This window comes from Pseudopipra pipra, chromosome 1 (genome assembly GCF_036250125.1).
Source record: "Pseudopipra pipra isolate bDixPip1 chromosome 1, bDixPip1.hap1, whole genome shotgun sequence".
NCBI classification, from domain to species: domain Eukaryota; kingdom Metazoa; phylum Chordata; class Aves; order Passeriformes; family Pipridae; genus Pseudopipra; species Pseudopipra pipra.
Genome location: NC_087549.1, coordinates 101002982 through 101024861, shown reverse-complemented (window position 1 = coordinate 101024861; position 21880 = coordinate 101002982). Strand labels below are relative to the sequence as shown.

General features: G+C 36.1%; 1 protein-coding gene across 5 annotated transcripts in view; it reads right to left on the bottom strand.

Annotated features, from left to right (window-relative positions):
- POU6F2 (POU class 6 homeobox 2) overlaps positions 1-21880 on the bottom strand; it is a 312905-nt gene that overhangs the window by 51854 nt on the left and 239171 nt on the right. For all 5 annotated transcript variants that reach the window (XM_064668011.1, XM_064668022.1, XM_064668000.1 and 2 more), the window contains exon 6: positions 8707-8853. In XM_064668011.1, the coding sequence (XP_064524081.1) occupies positions 8707-8853 (147 nt within the window). The remainder of the gene's footprint in view (positions 1-8706; positions 8854-21880) is intronic.

Sequence of the window (21880 nt, the reverse complement as noted above, 5' to 3'; positions counted from 1 at the left end):
TTTTTGATATCTGGGCCATTTGCATACATACACGTGGAAGCCTACCACTGACAGCATCTGAAGAAAAATGACAAACTGAGATATACTTTTAGAAAGATAGATTGAGTGTCCATTCATGGTTAGGACTGTGATTTTTTTCTGCTTGAACTTTCTCTGTCACTGTTCACAGATCAGCACACAGGAAAAGACACAGCACAATTCTTTGCAATACTCAAGATTCAAACCAGAAGACAGAGAATCCTTCCTCTTACAGGACAATGCCAGATGTGCTATTTGGAAGCTTGTGATTCTGCATGCAGAAGCCTATGGGTCTGCATCTGGCTGCTTATCACTACAAATGTGATGCATGAATACATCTCAGTTGTTGGCTTACTATCAAATGAGTCAATCAAATATTTCTGCAATTTTCTCCTCATTATGTGAACACTGCACGGGGAAGACATATTTCTTAATTTTCAAATTCTTCACAAGATATTGGAAAAATATCTGGACTCCTCATCCTTTCAGATTTTGAAACAAATACTGCACTGAAAGCATGGCTACACCAAGTTTTCTCTCCTCCCCTGTATCTTTAAGACATACACATACAGATGCCAAGACTGCAAGCCAATGGCCTTCATTTATACATGAAGACACAACTTCTAAGAAATTCCAAACCTCACCAAAACAGTAGGAATGCTGTATCAGTGAGTCAAGGGCCTTAAATATTTAACATTTTACATTAAATTACACTTTGACAGAATGATCTGGATTTTTTTTCCCTTTGCCCAAAAATGCTTCTTGGTTGGGGTAAGACAGATAAAATCTAAATAAGACTAAGCACCCTATTACACAAAGAACTATAATCTGAGTTTTTTCAGAAATGGTGAGGCACATTTGGAAACATAACGCAAACAAATTCTCAGATTTGATCCACTATTGCCACGGCTTTCCTACAGCCTTTATATAATTCAATCTGCAGAGCATTCCCTCATAGAATGGAGAAATCCAAAATTAAGTATAGTCTTGGATTCCACTCAGATGTGAGTCTCATACAGCAGGATTTCCATCATGTCTGTTTGGACAATTATGTAGCCTGAAATTATTCTCTACTTTGTCCACTCCTGAAGGCATGCAGTGATGCAATACTCCTGAGCATGACAATTCCACTGTTTGGGAAACATTAGTAACATAGAAAGCACTTTTCTTGGCACCACCTACACGCATCAACTCTGCCCACTGCTTTGCTTATGTCATCTTAATGAATTTTCAATGCCCTTAGGAAAACTTCAGCCTTTGCCCTCAAGTTCCTCTGTGGGCTTTTTCCCCAGGAATCTAAATGGCTAGCTAATGCTCCTGGATGAAACCTATAATTACCAAATTCAGCCTTCCAGGATAATAAGTCAAACTTTCTCTGTGCACAGCAAAGTTTGCTTTAAAGGGAAAGTCAAGGACTTGGAATGGATTCTAACAGTAGTGGAGGAACACTCCTGGGTTTATCACCTCTGGCTTCACCACATTCTACTGCAAAAGCTAAGTACACTTGTGTTGTCTGATGCAAATATAAGCAATATGCATCCTTAAGAAGCCCCTTCATCAAGATTTTAAAACCCAAATGAAAACAAAACTCTAAAAGAAAAGTCAAACAGACAAAAAAATTCCTAACAAAGACAGATAAAATCAAATGCCCTTATCAAACATGCGATGCACTATTCTACAAGTTTGTTCTGGGAGGAAGACCAATTTGTGGCTATCACTAGTTGTTTCTTAATGCATTACTGAAAGGTGATAAGATATGATAATAAGGAGAGCAGTGTAAGAATCTCTGTAGAGCAGAAAGATTTCATTGACTGTGATGTATGTCACTGGTGATAAATAAAAGTTTTCCATGCTTACAACCACCTGGTGATGCTAAGGTAAATGGATTATAGGAGGAGTAGGATCTTCTTTTACTTACTAGTTAGCTTTCATGAAAATGGTATTTAGCTTGAACTAGCAGTTTGTTTGGTTTTCACCTCCGTGCAAAAGCAATTAAGAAGGCAATGACAAAAGGACAGATATGTCCTGTATTTCTGACTTGAAATAATTAATTTAGAATAGTAACATTTTCAAAACTACCTAAATGCTTCAGGCTTTTAAGGCTGTCTTCAAAGTATATTTACTCCACATAATACAGTGTGTTAGCAAGACCCCAGAGGTAATAACTAATGAGCTAGATCCCATGTCACCTTGTTGAGAAGCAGAATTAATTAGTCCAGCCATAACAACACACTACCAAGGTTTTTGGCTTCTGGATTCTGTGCTAGTATGGCACTGAGACATATAAATGAACTGTCTCTGGCAATTTGCTTGCAATGCTCTGTTACAGTGCACAGACATGCCTTCAAGCACTAAGATGCATAACACTGATTGAAGGAAACTCAGGCTTTTACAGGTATGAAAGTTGCTTTTGAAAATAAGACTTGGGCACCTCTGAAAAAAAATCTATGTCCAAGACAGTATCTTGGGCAGAGATCCACTCAAGAGGCTACAGTCTGAAGTGTGAAGTTTCGTACTAAAAGTAATATTTATTGCAAGTTAGATGAAAGAAATTTCAGTGGCCTTTCTGGATAGATTTGGATCATTTTCAAACCTGATAGAAGTTTCATTATACAATTATCCTTTCAATTTATCAGTGATCACTGCCTAAAATAGACAAAGCAGACTGGTTGGTTCTTGTTTTGGCATAGTCACTCTGCCCCAGTCCATTTCCGTTTCATGAAACTACTAATTTGCATGACTTGAGAGTTTGGTCCATACATTTTTACATTTATGCCAACATGGCTACAATTGAGGTTAGATAAATAGTGTAATAAAGATAGATAAATATGTTAGATAAATAGTAAAAAATAAAGACACAGTCAGCAAAAATGTGTTAAAAGAATTATTTGTCTTTTGATTTAAATTCACATGGGAGGTAATTAAACAAACAGCCTTCTACATGGATAGCTATGGGGAGCAAAACCAATGGAAAAAAATCTTCCCTTATAACTGATCTTTTTTCAGAGTATGTGCCCTTTTCTTCCTGCAAATGGCAAAATACTGCATGTATTCAGCACAGTGAAACTTTGAGGGGGAAAATAGAGAGTCAGATTCCACCCACCAGAAATTCAATACATTAATATGAATGTCTGTCAAAACAGAGTCTCCAGGCAAATGGTTTTCCAGGGACTGTTCTTAAATGCTATTATTGTTTGACTGTTACAGTCCCTCCCTCTAACCTCTCACTCAAAATGTGCCTCTTTTAATTTCTCAGGCTTCTCATGAAATATCCTTAATATATACCATTCTGATACCACCAACTCAGATTTCTCAGATGTCTGTCTTAGCCCTGGGAAGGCATTGTTAGCAGTTACTATTTAAATAACTATTGTTAATAATTTTGTGAACACTGTTAGATACTGTGAGGGCTAAAATATTAGTGGTTATCATATATTAGAAATATATAGGTGAAACAGATGCAGAAATGATTATAAGAAAGAGAAAACAGAATTAAGAGAAAAGGCTAATGGATGTCGAACATCTGAAGAACAGCATGAATTGCACATATTCAGAAGGGCTCTAAGGAGTGTTACACATTACAGGGCTTTGGAGCCCCTAGAATTTTTGGGAGAGCTAAAAAACCCCCAAAATCAAAAATAGCCCAACAAACAATCAACATCTTCCTTTTAAGTCTGATGAGGAGTTGCACCTTGCATTCCCGGTGGTAGCTGCCAATTTTATTGGTTAGTGTTAAAAAGAAAACTAGGTCAGCTATGAGTTTCTACATATCTTCTTGCATATGACTGCTAATTCCGCAATACTAACTTTGTACTTTTACCTATAGCTATTGAGAAGTTCTTGCATCTGTGGTTCTAGAGAATTGAAAGTTTTATAAACAATTTTGTGTATACATACCACTTACTCATCATATCATGCCCTCCCAGCAAGAAAAAGGAGGAAATATTGTGGAGTTGAAAAAGAGTAACAGCAAAAAAAAAAAAAAAAATCAGTGTATTAGTTTTATCTATGCATGAAATTATATTATTGTCACTGAACACATACTACAGGGATTCAACAGAAATGGTATAAATCCTTGCAAAGGTATACATTTCAGTATTAGAATATCTGACCTCTATTTAGCTGAAACAAAACTGAATCAAAAATTTAATAACTAACCTATTAGCTACTTTCTGTATGGGAACAAAGCGTCCTTAGCACCGTGGCCTATTGTATACTTTCCAGATTGTGGCCTTGGCCACTTAAGATAGAGACAAGATAACTGTTCTGCTTAGAATTATAAAGTTAGTTTGCAAATAGTTGTTATCACTTCAGAAAAAAGTAGTTACAGAAAACAGTGAAAATAATAGTACTTACATGTACACATGTAATAGTTGGGAATACAGAAATTTCCTTCATCATAAAAGATACTTTAGCACTTTCCAAGCCAGTCCACAATGAGGACAATGCTATCTTTTAAATCCTGTCCCTGTTGTTATTGCACATGACATATTACATTGTACTGTACAGTGTGTGGTGATGAGAAATTCCCTGCTTATTTAATTGTGATCCTTCAATGAATTTGAAAGGGAGCACTTTATTTCCATTTCTTTAATTTACTAGTTCTTTAGCTGATGATTTTATTAACTCTTGTATTTGAGAACTGATGCTTAACAAAAAAAGGAGAAGAAAAAAAGGCCCTTGGCAGTATTGTGAAGGCCTGGAACTGAATAATGCACTTTAATAATGAGGAATAGAGCTATGGCTTTTGCTGATGGCTGTGACCGGCTCTGTGACCTGATTATGTCGCAGAGTGTCAGCAGCTGAGACACTACAAAAGGGAGCGCATCCCATCAAATCTATCTCCATTGTAATCACTCGCACTGCTGAGAGGCTTGTTAGGAGCAGGGAATCCATCAGGCCTCATTAGCACCATTTACCATCAAGAAGCTCAAAGAGCAAACGTGTACCCTCTAATCAGAATAATGAGAACTAAAGTATTCCTATTATCTAATTGGATCAACAATGCCTCTCTCCCTATTTAGTTTCCTGAGCTACTTGTGGACTACAACCCTCAAAAATTAGTTATTTTTTGTTAATTGTCAGGGTGGAGCTGTGCTCAAGGTTTTTCTTATACAGAAGGTTTTCACATCTTAAGAGCAAGGCATGGGCACAATGAAGGTCAAGTTCTTTCAGGGGCATTCTTAGATTATACTGATGTGATCCCAATTAATTCACTTAATACTTAGATTTTCCTATTAATCTATCAGGAAATAAACTTTATTGCACCCACAGTTAAAATGTATTTCATCCTGTTGAAGTCAAGAAACTTATATAAATGCAACTGATGACAATTAAGAAACCAGATGCAACAACCTTGCTCTCATATTTCTGTGGCTCCTTTCCTTAAAAATATTACAAAACCAGCCAAAGTACACATTTCATATACTTAATAGATATGTAAAACCCATGCAAAACTCCTGCTATTTTCTTTCATTTGTAAAACCATTATGAAAAAAAGAAATATTAGGTTATTAAATCTCTGAAGAATTCAAGTGCAGCAATGGCACTTGAATCCTGCTATAAGGGCAGGCTGAAGCTGAGCAGGTAGACAGTTTCTCTTGGAAATCAGTGTGTCTACTGACAGGGTGCAGCCTGGCAAACCTACTAACCCGGCCTTTAAATTTAAGATATGAAAGCCCAGTCCTGCAAATGCTTTCTGGAAAGTGCTGAGGGCAAATAGAATGTAAGCAGTGTTACATGGGCCAATAGCTCTTCATAATATGCCTCTGAAATGAAAATTTGATTTAGAGTCCTCTACCTGCAGTATATCAAATTAATCAGGTGATCTAATCATATTATTTCAATGGATTAGATCTCTTGGTTACTTGGGAAGCTCTGGTATTACAGTTCATATTGCCATCCAAAGCAAAAGAAGAAAAATAAATTAACATACTATAACTGTGAATTCAATAATTACATAACAAATATGTTATATAAATTGTTAATATATATAATTTTGTTATTGTAATTGTAAGAACTTCTTGACTGTTTGGAATTAAGGCCATGCCATATGTCATTTAAAAGATCATTTCCCTAAATTTGGCATAGGATCTTGCTTTTGACCTATAGCTTAATGTCTCCAGGGATTACTGATCACCATATATTTAGCCAGACAGATGGACTTTTACAAACCCCGAATTTCTGTAACAGAAGCAGCATGTAATTACAAAGATTACACATAGAAACATTCTAGTAAATCATCCAGCTTCATATTTTCAGGAGTGAATTTTGGGTGTCACACTTGTGATTCTTTGAAAGGGTCAATTTTTAAAGGACAGATTCTTAATATACGATGCAAATCTGGCTCTTTAATGACTCCAAGGAGATTATTCAGTAATGGAGTGCCCCAAATTACTATTCAGTTAAGCTTCCAAATTTGAAGAAACCCTTTCAGTTCTTGATCAAGTCCTATAATTTTATTAATTTGAAGGAATGTAATTTAATTTATGGAATGTAGTTTAATTATACTTTATAGTCCTGTTTTAAGACAGATAGCCTGAGAATTGGGCTCTAAGTAATATGAGTTTATGCTGAATATTATAAAAATGGATGTTATATTACGCACTATTATCAATGTCTATCTGTATTGCGGCAAGGTCTGAAGTACTGATTATAAAACAAGGAATATTATAAAAAGAAGTAACAAAAAGACAACCTTTACTTAAAGGAACTAAACAAACAATTAGATGCTGTAATTTTATCCAGGAATATAGAAGATTCTTCCTTTCTTTTCCCTTTCTCTGCAACCTGTGGAATTATTGGACTTTACATTATGTCTGGAATAAACAAGACTTAGCCTGAGGGAATTGATAGTTTCGTTCAGTGATATCTTCACAGTAGTATTTTTTTTAAACATACAATGAATGGCCACGCATTGCCTATGTTTTCTGTGGAGAACATGTAAAGGAAAAACTATAAAAAAACCTAGTCTGTGTTTTTATCTTCAGCTCTTACAATGAACATCTTTGGTGTCTAGTGCCTCGTGAGTGGCGACTGGGAACCATTTCTAGAGCACAGACAGAAACAAGCAGGCTTCTATGTTGGAGCTGATCTAACTGTGAGTTATGGGTATTATAACCAACTTTTATTCCAAACCAATACCCCATCCCTCCAGAAATCTTAATAGGCTTTTGAGAGCCTCCATTTAAAGCTGGCTGCATAAAATGATCCTTTGATGAAAAGGGATTGAAACAAGGGTTAAAGTAGACATTGAAAGGTTATTGTAGAGGGCACATTGTTCATACAATCCTCCTTTAATATGTGTGGTGTGCACCTGCGATAAGATGATTCATTAGATAAGGCCTCACTTTGACAAGCTCCATCGTTCAACCCTCGGGGTAGTGATGGAACAATTCTGCACCCACCCAGTAAATATAAAAAGGTCAGCATTTTTTTTTCCTGGGACTTGGATGGTGATAGTGAAGCTCAGGAAGCATCTTTGTTTATGTGCTATGTTAAAAAAAAAGGGGGGGTTTCCTATAAATTGTTGACTTTTATTTTTTAATGGGCCAAAATAAAAAACATCACTCCTGTTCCAATTAACTAACACAGTGACAGAAAATTATCAGGGAAAAAGCTGCTCCTAATTATTTTCTCCCCGCTAGTAAACAGTAAGACTAGAAACTAAACTTTAGATTCACATATCATCCAAGTTGCATCATTTCAATAAATATTTTCCAGGGCCTAACATCCACATAAACACTGTGGATATCACTGTATGCCCAATTTGTAGCATTTAGAATAATGACATTCAAATTACTCAGTTACCAGGTACAGTCATAAGTTATATTGACAGATTTGTTGCAGTGAAACAAGTAATTGTGTTAATTTTAGTCCTAGTAAATGCAATAAAGAATGACAGTGGTCACAGTCTGAAAGCCACTTAAGCATGCTGCATCAAAGCAATTATTTATATATATATGGATTCAGACGCATATCTTTCTGCATCATACTAAGACTGAAATCGAAATACTTTGAACAAATAAACAGTTCCAAAATACAGATAATGCACAATCTCTCTCTTAGACACACTTCAACATCATTCAATTTTCCTGTTTGGAAAATTTTCTTTTAACCAAAAAACTCTCCCAAATTTGCATTTACAGGCTGGCAGATTCATTACAAATTTCTTAACATAAGATAATAAGCAAATGGGAAAGCCAGCTAAATCCATCCCAATACTTCATTACAATTTGTGTTCCTTTACTTAGAACATTTAATACCTTTTTAGAAATGAAGTAACACAGAAATGATACAGAAATGCAAAAAAGTGTAGCGCAGTACCACTTTGATACAGTTGTCTGTTATTAGGCATATATAAGTGGAAGAAGACAGCTGGTATGTTTATTAAGAATCAGAGGATTGCTGGACTTTTTAAATACCACAATATTGCACTATTGTGATCTTTTCAAAGGGTTGAATTGAAATGAAACAAACCCTAAGCCTTTTCTAGCTTGAAAACACCTTCTAACAGTTCCTAACTTCCTTCCAGTTTTCAGACTTTCCATTTCTTACCTTGTCTGGCAAATCAATATTTATTTATCTTCAATATGTGCACTTTTAAATTGCTGTCATACGACGGAACTCATTTTTGTCCCAAGATCAGCCTGCCATCAGAATTCACTGTTTGCTCCATCTTCCACTCACCTGTCCTTGTGCATTAGTGACGAGTTGACCTGTGACCCCCTGAAGACTGGAGAGGGCATTGCCAAAGGCCTGGGAGCTTGCTATTGAGCCCATGGCTGCTGCTGCTGCAGCGGCTGCTGCTTGACTTGCTAGTGGATTATTAACCAGCTGAAAAAAAACAAAAGATCATGATAAAACCCACAATAAACAAAGAAACAAGAGTGCTAACTGGATAACATAAGAGGGATTGCACAATCACTTTTATATTATTTTAATTTTTTTTCCCACTTAAATGTGCATAAAAACCTGTCATCTCTGAGAGCTTGCATAGTTCTGAGAGGATCTTATTTCTGGGGCTTTGACAATAAATAGTTTTTATAAAAGCAGAGAAAATTCCATGTTAATGTTGAAGAATAAAATTGTCTTTTTTAACCCAAATTCTCTTTTTCTTTTTTTTTTATAATTAAGTTATACTTTATGTATTTCTTTAGGTTCAATGTGCTAATGCCACAAGTGTAGCAGCCTAATATTGATGTAAACAGCAATCAGTGAAAGATTAACATTTGATTTGAGTGGGAGTGGAATATTTACTTGGGCATATTCAGAACAGAGACTATTTTACCAATAACCCCAGAAACAAGAAAAACCTGCAAATCCTTTTAATTTTTTTCATTAAAGAATTGGTCTCAACAGCTAGATACATCACAGTAGAAGACTCAACTCTATGATTAGGTTCAGTAGAAATCAACAAAAAATTCAAAATTCATTTGGAAAATACAACACTAAGCAACTTACTGCTTTTCAACTGTGAATGATGAATTTTAGGACCCATAAATTTTCAGGAAATAAGTTGTACTTCCTGCTTTAGTCAATTCTACCTGTGTGCTCCATAGAAAGCATAGAGCACAGTCATGGCTTTCACCTTAGGAGACTATTGGAATCCCATAGGAGGGAACACTCCTATCAACATTTGTGTTTATCAAACACACAAAATGTGCATTCTTCTGCCAGAAACAAAATATCCTCTGGGATATGGCTTTTCTATTGGATTATTGTGAAGTTTCTATTTTCTTATCCTCTTCTGAGAATGGACAAAGTTTGAACCAAGCATAGAGGGATGACAGTAAAAAAGAATAAAAATGTTAGGAACCATCATCACTGGGACAGCTGTCTTGAGAATAATCAAACTAACTGAGTTCAAGAGCCTGAAAATATATTTTAGAGTGCATTTGCCTCCTAAGAGTCATGGCACTATAGTAGAACTTGCAAAATGCACATTAGCAGGATACAGCAGCCAGAAATTTGAGGGAGAAAACTAGAGACATTTTTTCCTAAACTGCGATGAAAATGCTGGAGCTCACTCAGAAAAGCTTAAGGTTCGAGCTGAAATGAGTAGTAGTTTTAAGCCCTTAGATGATGAGTAAATTATCAATCCTATAGAACCAGAGAGTCACAGACACCAATAAGGGATGTACTTCACAGATAGGCTCTCCTTCAAAATAGGTTATAAAAAATTAATCAGTGATTAGTAGATGTTTTAAGCATGTTACAGATATGAGTAGTGTGTATGTTATAGATGTTTAGAAGCTCATCAATAGAATATGTCAGATATGGTTATAATCTATGCTTATAAGAAACCCACTTGTCTGTTGGACATTGCAAGATCTACAATTGATTGGTCATACATTAAAACATCTATTAATCATTCATTAGCCCTTCATAAAGTATTTATAAATGGAATCTTGATATAAAGTGTTGCTTAAAGGGGTGCCTTGAGCACATCCAATCCCTCTAGAAATTGTAAAGTAAATAACTAAATAAAGATTAGTAGCACTGCCAGACAGAAAAGATGACATTATTTGGAGGAAATATTTTGATTTGGAAAAAATTGTTATATGAATCTTTAAAAGCAGTCTACAGCATCCCATGGCAAGAAAATCAAGCAGGAATAAAATCCAAAGGTGGAAAACTGCAATGAGTGCTTGATTAGCAGTCCTGATGAGCTGTGAAGAGAACAGAGACCAGCACAATGACCAAGGCAAAGCTCAGTCCCTGGATGCAGACATCAAGCAAGTCTACTGACTGCCCAAGGTGTGAGCCCAAACATAGCTGCACCCACTCCTCAGTGATTTGGGTGGTGGTGCCTGAGCACAGCAGTGTAATGTCAGATATCAATATAGATAAACTTGCAGGTTTTCTGCTCAAAACAATGACATTTCTTTATTGTCCAGATCAGGAGCTGGTAAACTCTAACTTTTTCCACAACACTTCACGGGCAGTACTGGGCCTTGAAGTAATTCCCTTATAGCTGTAAATACTTGGAGAAGATAGGGTGGGCAGCAAAAGTGTAAGACTCAGAAAAGGCCTTCTACGATCTTGTTAATAACCCACAAATTATTGCACCTCTGATCCTACAGTATCTGACTGCAGGTATAAATGATAATCTTTGGACAGTTACCTGACAAACAACAATGGCTGCTATATTCAGGGCTTCAGTGGCGTATGGGAACAACCATCCATGGCTGGGAACAACTTGAGGAACATAAATAAGCTTGTGAAGCTGGAAACTACAAAGGGTTAAAACCTTCTAAAAATCAGACTATCATCTTCTAGAATCTCTTTTCCATTTTTCTTGCTCCAGTTTTCAAAAAATGTACATTTTCAAATACAACAATAAAATTAATTTACAACAAACCCTGGAGACACTCAGAATTGCTTTTAGTTGCATCACAGAGATAAGCTACTTATTAAAAACGATGGCAGAGGCTGTGATATGCATAGGTACCCTGCATAGTACCATGTTCCAGGAAAAAGAACCGTGAATGAGCCAACTCACAGGGTAAGAGACTTCCAAGTGCATATAAAACCATTCCTATCTATTAATAAGTCTGATTAATAAATAGAACATGTATTTTTCTTTGACTGCTTTGGGAAGCTGTTGACTGGAAGTTATGCTCTGTTAAACTGACCCCTTTTACATTATATGAAAACTGGGGATGGAGAAGCATCTTATTTCATTATGCCTGGATGCCAAGGTAACACATAGAATCTTCTTTTTGTTTTAAAAATAAAATCTCTGACTTGAGAGGTTTATGCTATTTCTCAGTGCAGGTTGGATCCCTAAGAATATTTATTAGAAATATATTATGAAAAATCCCACAAAGGCTCTACCCATTTTGTTTCTGTGTTTAAATAATGATTTAGTTTGGAAGGCTGAAACATTTCAAGCTGTCAATTCCATTGCCCAAATTTCTGCTCCCACTCAAAACACCAGCCATAGCTGTAGGTAATAGCGATCTTAGTTTAAAGTGGCAGGCCAGCCCTCTTAAGGATGCCTCTGCTAATGACATGATTATATGAGGAAGCAAACTTTATGCAAAAGAATCTTCTAATAACTGAGCAGGTTTAATGTTTAATACACTTTTCTGAATTCCCAAAGCTGAACTTTAAAAGTAAAGCATATGAAAATTGTTCTGCAGTAACTCAATAGAAGCAGAAGACATTCCAGTGCAGGAAATAAAACTCACAGAAACAAAACTAACCTGGGAAATGATGGGGGATGAAAGAGGCACTACTTACAAGATCCTAAAACTGTGTCATGTGACGTGAGTGTTTCCATGGTTAAGAGATTGTCTTCAAAAATAATTTCAAGGAAAGTGTGATAGACTCAATGCTGCAAGCAGCTTTCTTGAGAGGCACAAATACTTTCTCTTTTGTAAGAATAGCATCTTCCTCTTTGTCTCCGAAGCTAACTTATTATTTTATTGAACTTGCTGTGAGAAACTGATTTCCAGACCAGAAAAAAGTAAAATTACTGTGTAGGTTATCAAATCTGATCTTGTATTCAGCAGTACATGAATGCTTGATCAAAGAGCCAGCTTTACTCATTACGATAATGCTCATTCTACAAATATACAGAAAAAACCAAACAGTTTTACTGATGAAAAGCCAAGACATTTCAGGATGCCAGAGCATCATATGAAAAAATGGGCCTATAACCTGAAAGGTAAAGTCACTTGAGACAGTGCCAGGATATAGATCTTGTGCGTTTTCTAAAGGACTTGTAGAGCAGTGAAGACACATCATCTGAATGCAGCAATGGAGAATGAAAGGACATATTGTGAAGTAACAGCAAGCATAACTTCATTTTACAAAATAGTACTGGTGTTTTTCAGGGAGAATGTTTAAAAAATCACATTTTTGGATATCTTCTAGAGATTAGGTTAGTGCAGAAAAGTAGTATATTTGGTTAGGGACCAAGAGATCCTCAGTCTCTTATGTTTTCTGACTATCCTTTCTGTAGAGAGCATCACACTACTAGATAAGCCACTAAGATTGTTTGCTTAAACCAACGCTTTTCAAGGGAAAACAGAAATATCTCTGAAACTTGAGAAGAATTCAGCAATGGCTCGCAGCAGAAACACATGACATTTTTCTTTTCTATCCCTAATAAGTGAAAATTGATTACAGAAATGGAATTTTTTATCAGCATGGCATTTGCTTTTGTAGGAATTTTTAACCAAGAATCTATGAATTTTATCAGAGTTTAAATTATGACAGAATTACACATTAAAATATAGTTGAGTTTGTTCCCATTTTTTCCTCATTGGCTCTTGAGACAGATTCTGTGTAGCAGTCACCTGGCCTTAAGGAAGAAAGACTGTTTCAAACTGAGCACAGGCTCCTGAGGATATTCTGATACCTTCTTTTTTACTGTGATCAGCATTATCATCTGAAGTGGGTGTAGACAGAAAGGTTTTGGTACTGGGAGAGCTGCAGAGTAGGAGAATAAAAAGCCCAGAGTGAACATGACAAAGGAAACACCAAGGTCAAAGAAAGGAGAATGAGGAGGAGGTGCTCCACTGCACAGAAGATACCCCCATTGCAGCCCTCAAAGGACAAATGGATATTTCCTGATGAGAATTGTGATCTGTGGAGATCCCATGCAGAAGCAGGGGAAAAACGTGAAGAGAAAGGAGAAGGAGGGGGGAACTACTGTAAACTGACCACAGCTCCCCATGTCCCCTGCACCACTGCGGATGAGTAGAGGAGTCAGGAGCAAAGCAGTGAAGTTAAGTCTGGGAGAGTGTGGAGAAAAATTGTTTTAATATTTGTCTTAGTTTCTCACTAACTGAATCTATTTTAATTGTCAATAAATTAAAGCTAATTATCCCCAAGTTGAGTCTATTTTGCCCACAACACTGACTGGTAAGCCGTCAGCCTTGACCCATGAGCTTTCTCATCCTATTTTCTCCACCGTCCCACTGAGGCAGTGTCTGAGCGGCTGGGTAGGCATTTCGCTGTGGGCCAAAGCTAACACCACACCAATGCATTATAGTAGTGTAAACTGTGTCTAACAACAACAATACTCAAGGGTTTTCAATACCTTGATGACAGAGAAGCGAAGCATTCCCACTTAGATACGCATATGCTTGGTTTCTAAACATGAATGAATTGAGGCAGAAGGTGCAGTTTCACTGGAAGTCCAGAGTAACTATTCTGGCAAATTCTTTACACAGTATTAATGCTTATATTCTTAATTGTTTTCAATTTGCGTGCATACCTTGTACTAGCTGATATCTCCCTGAACCTACATTAAATCTCACAGTCCCTGAAGGAATTTTAAAAAAGGCACTAGAAAGACTACTTCAACCTAATCCCATGAAAGCACCTAGATATCACAGCAATAAGTACCAAATAAATATTTGTAATAATCAGTAAGAAGATCACTACTTAGCATTTATATAGAATTTTGCAGCCAAATTTTTCAATTCTGGGAGCCTGAGCTCTGTCAATTTAATTTATTTTTAGGGTCTTAAGTAAAAATAAGTCAAATTTTCAAAAACCCTGTGAACATGCAGATCCCAAGAAAGCCGAGAGTGAATACACAGGTAACATAAAACAAAGAAGTTTATTTCATCCAAAGAGATGCTATGAGCAAACATTTTGGAAACCCTGTATATGTTACTTATCAGTTAGATTTTTTTTTTTTTTTATGTTGACCTTCTTCTCCCTCCTTTTTTGTATATGTAATAGGATAATTACAACATTTAACTTTTATAAATGAACATCAGGGTAAAATGTCTAATAAAATGGCTGTCATTGGGCCTAATCATGCATAACTCTTTGAAAACATGCCCAGCAGGCAAATCCTAAATTATAAAAAAAATTAAATCTGTCAACACTTGGTTTTTTACGCTGCTGTGATATGATCAACCTACAAACTATACAATGTAATTATATATCCAGAACCATTTAACACTGTCTGGTTATTTCAAAATTCCACAGGTCTATATTTGAAAATGGTTGTAGATAGACAGAGTTCTAAATAGGTTGCTTAGACAGACATTTTAGTATATGCACATACATCAGAAATTTATGTGCAGAATACCATGTAGAGACAAGGGTATTGGAATATTCAAAAGCACCAACTTGATAGAGACACTTAAAATATCTGGTTCTGACAGATACTTAGTCTGCTCATTATATACATTTATTGTGGTTGAGCTATTTGCTGTCTAAATCCATGCTGAATTTTCTATCAGAAATAAGTACTAATAGTGGTATCACTGATGCGACATGACTTGATTCAATGCAAAGTGACACGACCTGAGGTGATTGGAAATACACAGTGCTCATGTAAGCCTTGATATGACATGGATAGAGGAGGTTGCACAAAATTTCTCACAATATCTTTGTAAACAAGGTGCTGCTGGTCAGATTAGAACCAGTCTGAAAAACTACAATAACAATTTACAAAATAAAAATAATAGCACCATTGCAAAGCAAATAAAGAGCAGATATCATTCCCCAGGTCCCTTGGACCAAACTACTGGAGACATGAAAAATGAAGATCATATTAGGGCACAGGCAAAGAGCGAGTGGAAACCACCCTAGCCATTTCATTTCTGCTCTATTAGTGACAGATAGAAAAGAGAGGAAAGGAAACTAGAAGAAAGGGATCCTTCTTGGGTCTAATCCTACAAGATAAACTAAATTGAAAGTGTCAGCATATCTGAGGCTGAGTCTCACATGTTTACCAAAAAGAAGTGTGAATATTTTTAAATATATCTAATACAATTAAGTATAAATAACCAGAAAATGTAGCTGACTGACTCCTTTAGCAGCAGGTCAGTACATACAGACTGCCTACAAACTCTTGTCCTGTAGTTCCCGGCTGTCCACATTTATAACTTACAATTTTGAAATGTTCCAGATCCACTTAAGCTGACACACACTGAACCAGATTTTAGATCAACAGAGGCATCTTATTTTTGTCTGATTAGTTACTTTTATATTTTTGTAGACTTTAAAATATCTATTTTCATACATGACACAAATATACTGTAAACAAATATCTGACTTCATGAAATTTTGTATTTCTAATAATCATGAATTTTATTGGTATTCATAAAAAAGGTAAGAGTACAGAAAAAATTATCTGAATTCTCTAATTTTTTTAAGTTGTTCCCCTCTGTGGCAAGAATTAAAGCAAAGAGCATCTTCTAAACTTTCTGAAAGGGGATGCAACTCAGCTCATTTCATGTTGATTAGTTCCTTGGTTCCTGTGTTTGTCTATTTTAGAATGATTTATCCGGCTTCTGAAAGATGCTTTTCCCACAAGAAAAATGGTTACTTCAGGGCTCCCTTGCTGCTAAAAGAATGAACTCTTATCAAAAGGAAATTGCCATCTGTCTTCCCGGATAAAAGCCCAGCACTTGGGTCTCAGTGATCTAGCCTCTGTAGAAAGTGTGTCAACCGTGAGACACATAAAATTAATCTCCTTAATCTAAAACGTTTATTTGCCTTTAATTTGAATTTGTGAATATCATGTGCACATGTAAATATGACTATTTGCATATACAAATGTTAAAAATGCAATGTGAGGTCACACCATGTTAATATGATGCTTCATGTTGAGTATTTGAGAAAATATTTCTGGAAGTCTTGTTTTACAGTACAATATGCAATCTTAGTATACATGCCTGGAACCATTTATTCAAATATTCCTATTAAAAACTGAACTTTTAGGTGCAGGGCTTCTCTTTTGCCCTTTGAAGAATAAAACCTACTTAATGCTTAGGGGCACATTGCTAACTGAGAACATATATAAGGCTTCTTGAAAAATTCTAGGTCAGCTGCTCTGCAAAGATCCTCATTTTTGAAACTGGAAATACATCTGAATACTTATTTGATTTGTAATGTAATAGCATCACTGAATAGTTTTATTTTCTTGTAAGCTAAGTGCTTACATTGAAGTCTCATTGAGGTGAGTGAACAAGAGATTAGTGAAAAAGATCAGATCTAAAACTGGAACTAGATAGAATATTTTTCTTTTCACTGGTCTTAGCTCCAAATTGGATCTGATCTGATACAAAGTTGAAGAATAATGCGGATGGCTCCTGAATACAGTGGAAAGATTGCTGTCAAAGCTACAGGTCAGTCCAAAGTCCAATTCTGGCTCTGAATACAGGTATCAAGAAAGTTGGAAGCATTTAATTCTCTGTGGTTACATCAGTTCACCCCAGAGTCAAAATGACATAAACACCCTAATTGATACCATGTGTTTGAGAAGTTCTCACTCTGTTTTCCAGGTTTTGTGGAGAACACATGAGATATCAAACCAGTTGAGAAAGTGATTTTTAATTAGACATTTGAGTTTTGATGAAATCTCAGTATATAAAGTGAGATTTGAGAAGTGTGAATAAGGTTGAAGGAAACATTTAGTTTGAAAGCCTTGAAGTCAAAGCCACATTTCCAATAAAAGAGATATAAGGAGCAAGTGATATCCACAGAAACAAGTAAGCTGAGTCAAAGTCTATGAAAGGGAAGAAAGTATGCAAAAAAGGATGTTGGGGGTCCCTAAGCAGGATACTTTTAACATTTTTCTTGGGGCACTATTTTATTACTTCAGTACAGCTCCAAGCGTGCACTGGTGGAATGTGAATGTGACTTTGTTCAACTGTTTTCTGTCTGTGTGTCAGTGGCAAGGTTACTGCTGCTACTCTTTTTCTAAAGAGAGAGCAGTGAATGCCTAGGAGTCTCTGCACCAGCACTATGTGAGCATATTGCCTCTCAGATGGTAGCAACCCTCTGTCACATTCATCTTTGGATGGCTTACTTTGATTGTAAACATACAGGAAAACACTAGCTAACTGTGTTAGCTGACTACAGCATTTTAAAGCCACTGTTTATACATACATACACCCACTGTTGTCCTTTTTCACCAACAGTCCTGCTCTGTAGATAAAGGACATATAAACTGGTAACAATTGTGTATTTAACATGCCGAAAATAGTGGCCTCAGTGCAGCTCTTACAGAAGGGGAAAGGCAGAAGGGCTAATATGAAGCCACGTATATAACATTTCCACAGAGAACTCTGTCTTCTCCCAGACACTTCCATCTCATTTGGTGTCAGCAAGAAACCTGCTCCCAAAATGAGCTGTGAGTCCTGCCCCAGAAGCAGCACTACCAGATACCTGCAGTGTGGGGCGGGGCTGCACTCAGCATCAACTGATTTAGTTTTGTTAATGTTCTTCCAAGATGTATACAGAACATTTTAAATTTACTGATTTCCTTGAAAGCTTTTTTTAATATTTTTTTCGTTTGTTTGATTTGTTTTTTTCTGTTTCGTAATCCATGTCCCACCTTTCCTGTGACTCATCCCTGAGTTTTTCTTTTTTGGGGTAGGTATAATTTTTTTTTCTGTGAGAGACCCTTCTTCTGCTTTCACCTATTTGACTCCTTTCCTCTGATCCATTATCTCCCGTCTCAGCCACTTGGCTCATGTCACTCTGAATCCGATCACGATAGGTTTCCATATGGGAGTTCACACAGAGCTGCAAAGGCAGTAAATCTACTGTCTGTAATGCTGCCATATTAATTCCTAATCAATTTCAAAGCTGTATTTGAAACTCATATATTTCACCTCAGCAAAATCAAAATAACGTCAAGTTGCCAACAGCAAATGAAACTTGAAAATATAATTAAAAACATATAGGCTAGGAATGTATTGTTTCTGAGGTCTTTGCAATTGTCACTGTGCTAGGCACTATAAATTGATGGCAAGAGGGTATATGAAACTGAGATCCTCTTATAACAAAAGCATAGCTCCATATTGCTTCAGGTAACAGAAGAACTCTCAGCTGAATGTGAGTGATGACTGCAAGAATAAACTGTATAATTTCTTTCTTTTTTTGCTGAAAGGATCAATTCCAAATTTGCTAAAATCTGATGCTGAAATCCTGCAAAGACTGCTTAGTTACCTTGCGTGCAATCCTAATGCATATGGATAAATTTGAGAGTTTGTGTAGTGTGTTCTTGTGACTGTGATTTTTCTATTTCAGAGATAAAGATGCAGTGTCATCTTATAGTGACCGTTACACGTCATTACAGAAGATGATATGCAAATATTAATTTTTTCTTATGGTGATATTACTGTATTTTAAACAAAAGACATGGCAAAGTCTAGCTCCTGTCATCCTCCTCTTTTTGTTTTCACATGGAGGCAGAATGTCAGAAATAATGCCTAGGTTATTACTCTATATCTGCTACTGACTGAATGCATAGCCTGAGGAAAGTCTAATTACCATTTACAATAAATAATTTCCTCCATATTTATTATCAATGGAAATCTACTCATAGACATTTAGCCAAGGAATTCTGCTATACGAGCAAAAATATGTACTATCTTTCAACAGCAGCTTGGCTTACAACCTGAATGTCTGTAGCTTTTTCATTAAATTCATTATTGCTTTATTGTGCCTAGACTCTTGTTCTTCCATAAGGCACTGTCAATAGACAGACAGATGAATTTCTTCATGTTCTAAGTATTTTCTACTTTTATCTGTTGACCAGATTCACAAAATATTTATGGACCCTGGAGCAATTTTTGCGCTTTACAAAACAAGGGAATTTTTTTTTTGGTGCTAAAAACAAGAAGTTCCAAGTTCTTTGTCTGATTCTGATTTCTCTCCACCAGAATATAAATCTGATCTAATTTTAATGAGGTCAGCAGAGATGCAATTTGTTAAAACAGAGAAACTACTGTTCAGAATCATCCCTTCAATTTCTTATAGGCTTCAAATCTGCAATAAGGAGGAAGAAGAAGGAATGATTCTGTCATTTGAAATACTAAAATTAGCTAATTGCTCTGATATTTTATTAAAATCAATTAGTCTTACCAAAGGCCAGTGTTTTTTTACTATGTTTGGATTTCTTTTTTTACATTTATGCCTCTGTAAAGTAAATGTAAAGTAGAGAAGCTACTCACTGAAGTCAGAAGAAAAACATTTACACCTACAGCTGTGAAACTAATGGATTTTTCTGTTTGCAGACTGAAAAATTTCCCTGAAACACCTTACCCCCTTAAGAAAAAATGAAAAAATCCCAAACAATAACAAAACATGGTTCAGGGAGACCTGGAGTGGAAAAAAATAGGAAAAAAAAAATTTAAGTCACCCAAAACATTTAGTTCAGACTAAAATGGTTTCTTGAAAGGAAATGTAAAATGTATCACCCTTTTATAAATTGAGTGGAAATACTTGACTTCAAAAAATCATTCTTACATGCCTTTTCTTAATCTCATCCATTTTTGTTGGGAGGAACATATCTATTCACCTAACTATTTGTCCTAAATATACCTTTGGAAAGGGCAAGGTATGCAGACCTCTTTGCAGTCACTGGTACTGATCAGTGCTACTGGCAATTGTGTCACTGAATGGGCCAAGAGTCAGAAATATTTTTGCAGGCAACCTAGTCAGACAATGTTGCTGTTCTAAGGTACCTCCAACATGTCAGAAACTGTGAGGAACCCAGCCCAAGTGCAGTTAAGGCAGGACTCTTTCACTATGCCTATCACATTCTTAATACTTTTACATGCAATAAAATACTACTTCTGAAATATGAGGTATGTGCTGTTTGCTTTCCAAATGTAAAGCTGAATATATCCCCTTGAAAAAGAAATTTCACAGAGGGCACTCACATGTTAAAACCATGCCAGGAGAAGAAAGATGAGGAGAAAAGGAATGGCCTAGTTCTATTATGGATTAACTGAACACATAATGAGCGTGCAGTTATTCTGTGTTGAATTGTGTTATCTTTCAACAATGGCAACCAGCAGGCAGGTAACAATCCTCCTGAATTCACCTCAAAGAGACAGATAAGGACCCTGACCTGCAGAAGACCTGGTGATCATCAGCCAGCTAGAAGAGACAAATAAGATCAACAGTCTAAACTAAACCAGGAATTGTTACCTTTGCATGGGTTGAGGAACCAGTGTTTTGGCTGTAGCTGCAAGAAAGCAATCTGAGTGTGTTGAAGGAGAAATTCCTTCCTTACTCCTCAAGACCGTAAACCTGCTGAGCATTGCAGGTTGTAAGATATCTGAACCAAGATCTTCAGGGTGTGAGGGACAAGGGTCCATTTGTTAAGTTCCTCAAGGTTTTTCTGGCATTTCCACTGGTGAATTCTACACTAAAGGATATCAGAAGGCTTCTTTTCCCCACTGGTCTTACAAAGACCTAAATTAATGTAGATTTACCTGATATACTGCTAGAACTCCAAAATATTTCCTTTGATTTCAATAAAATTACACTACTTATTTAAAGCAATGTCCGTGAAATGAGATCTCTCTCTTTGTTCCTAATATTCATCCAAAAATAACGTGCCTCTTAAGAGCCATCAGTGCAATAGGTGGAATCTTGCAGAGGTCAGTGTAATTGCACCAGTTTAGGCCAAGGCAGAATTTAGTGCATTGATGCTGGCTTGTGAAAAATAAATCAGAAACTTGATGGATATTAAAACCAGTGTTAAAACAGGGTGTTTTATACAGTAATTATAAGGTTATTTCTCAGTAATTCAATCTACCAAGGGTGAAAATATATCTTTTATTGCTGCCAATGATGGTAATAATTCTCTCTGCCATCTGTAAAAGCAACAATAGCTTTTCATTGATTTTGCTTAAAAGGAAAGTTCAGGGTTAGAAAATTAGTGTTTCATGTGGAAACAAGAAAAACTTTCCAAAGTATATGTGATGGAAATAGAAATAATTATGTTTGAGGAAGAAGGAAGTCTTATGATTGGGGTCTTTGGATAGATATCTAAAAACCTCACACGGAGTCCAATTCTTCCACATATTTTCATTTCTTCAATTTCCTGAGTGAAAAATAAAATAAATAATAAAACTGCCTTTCT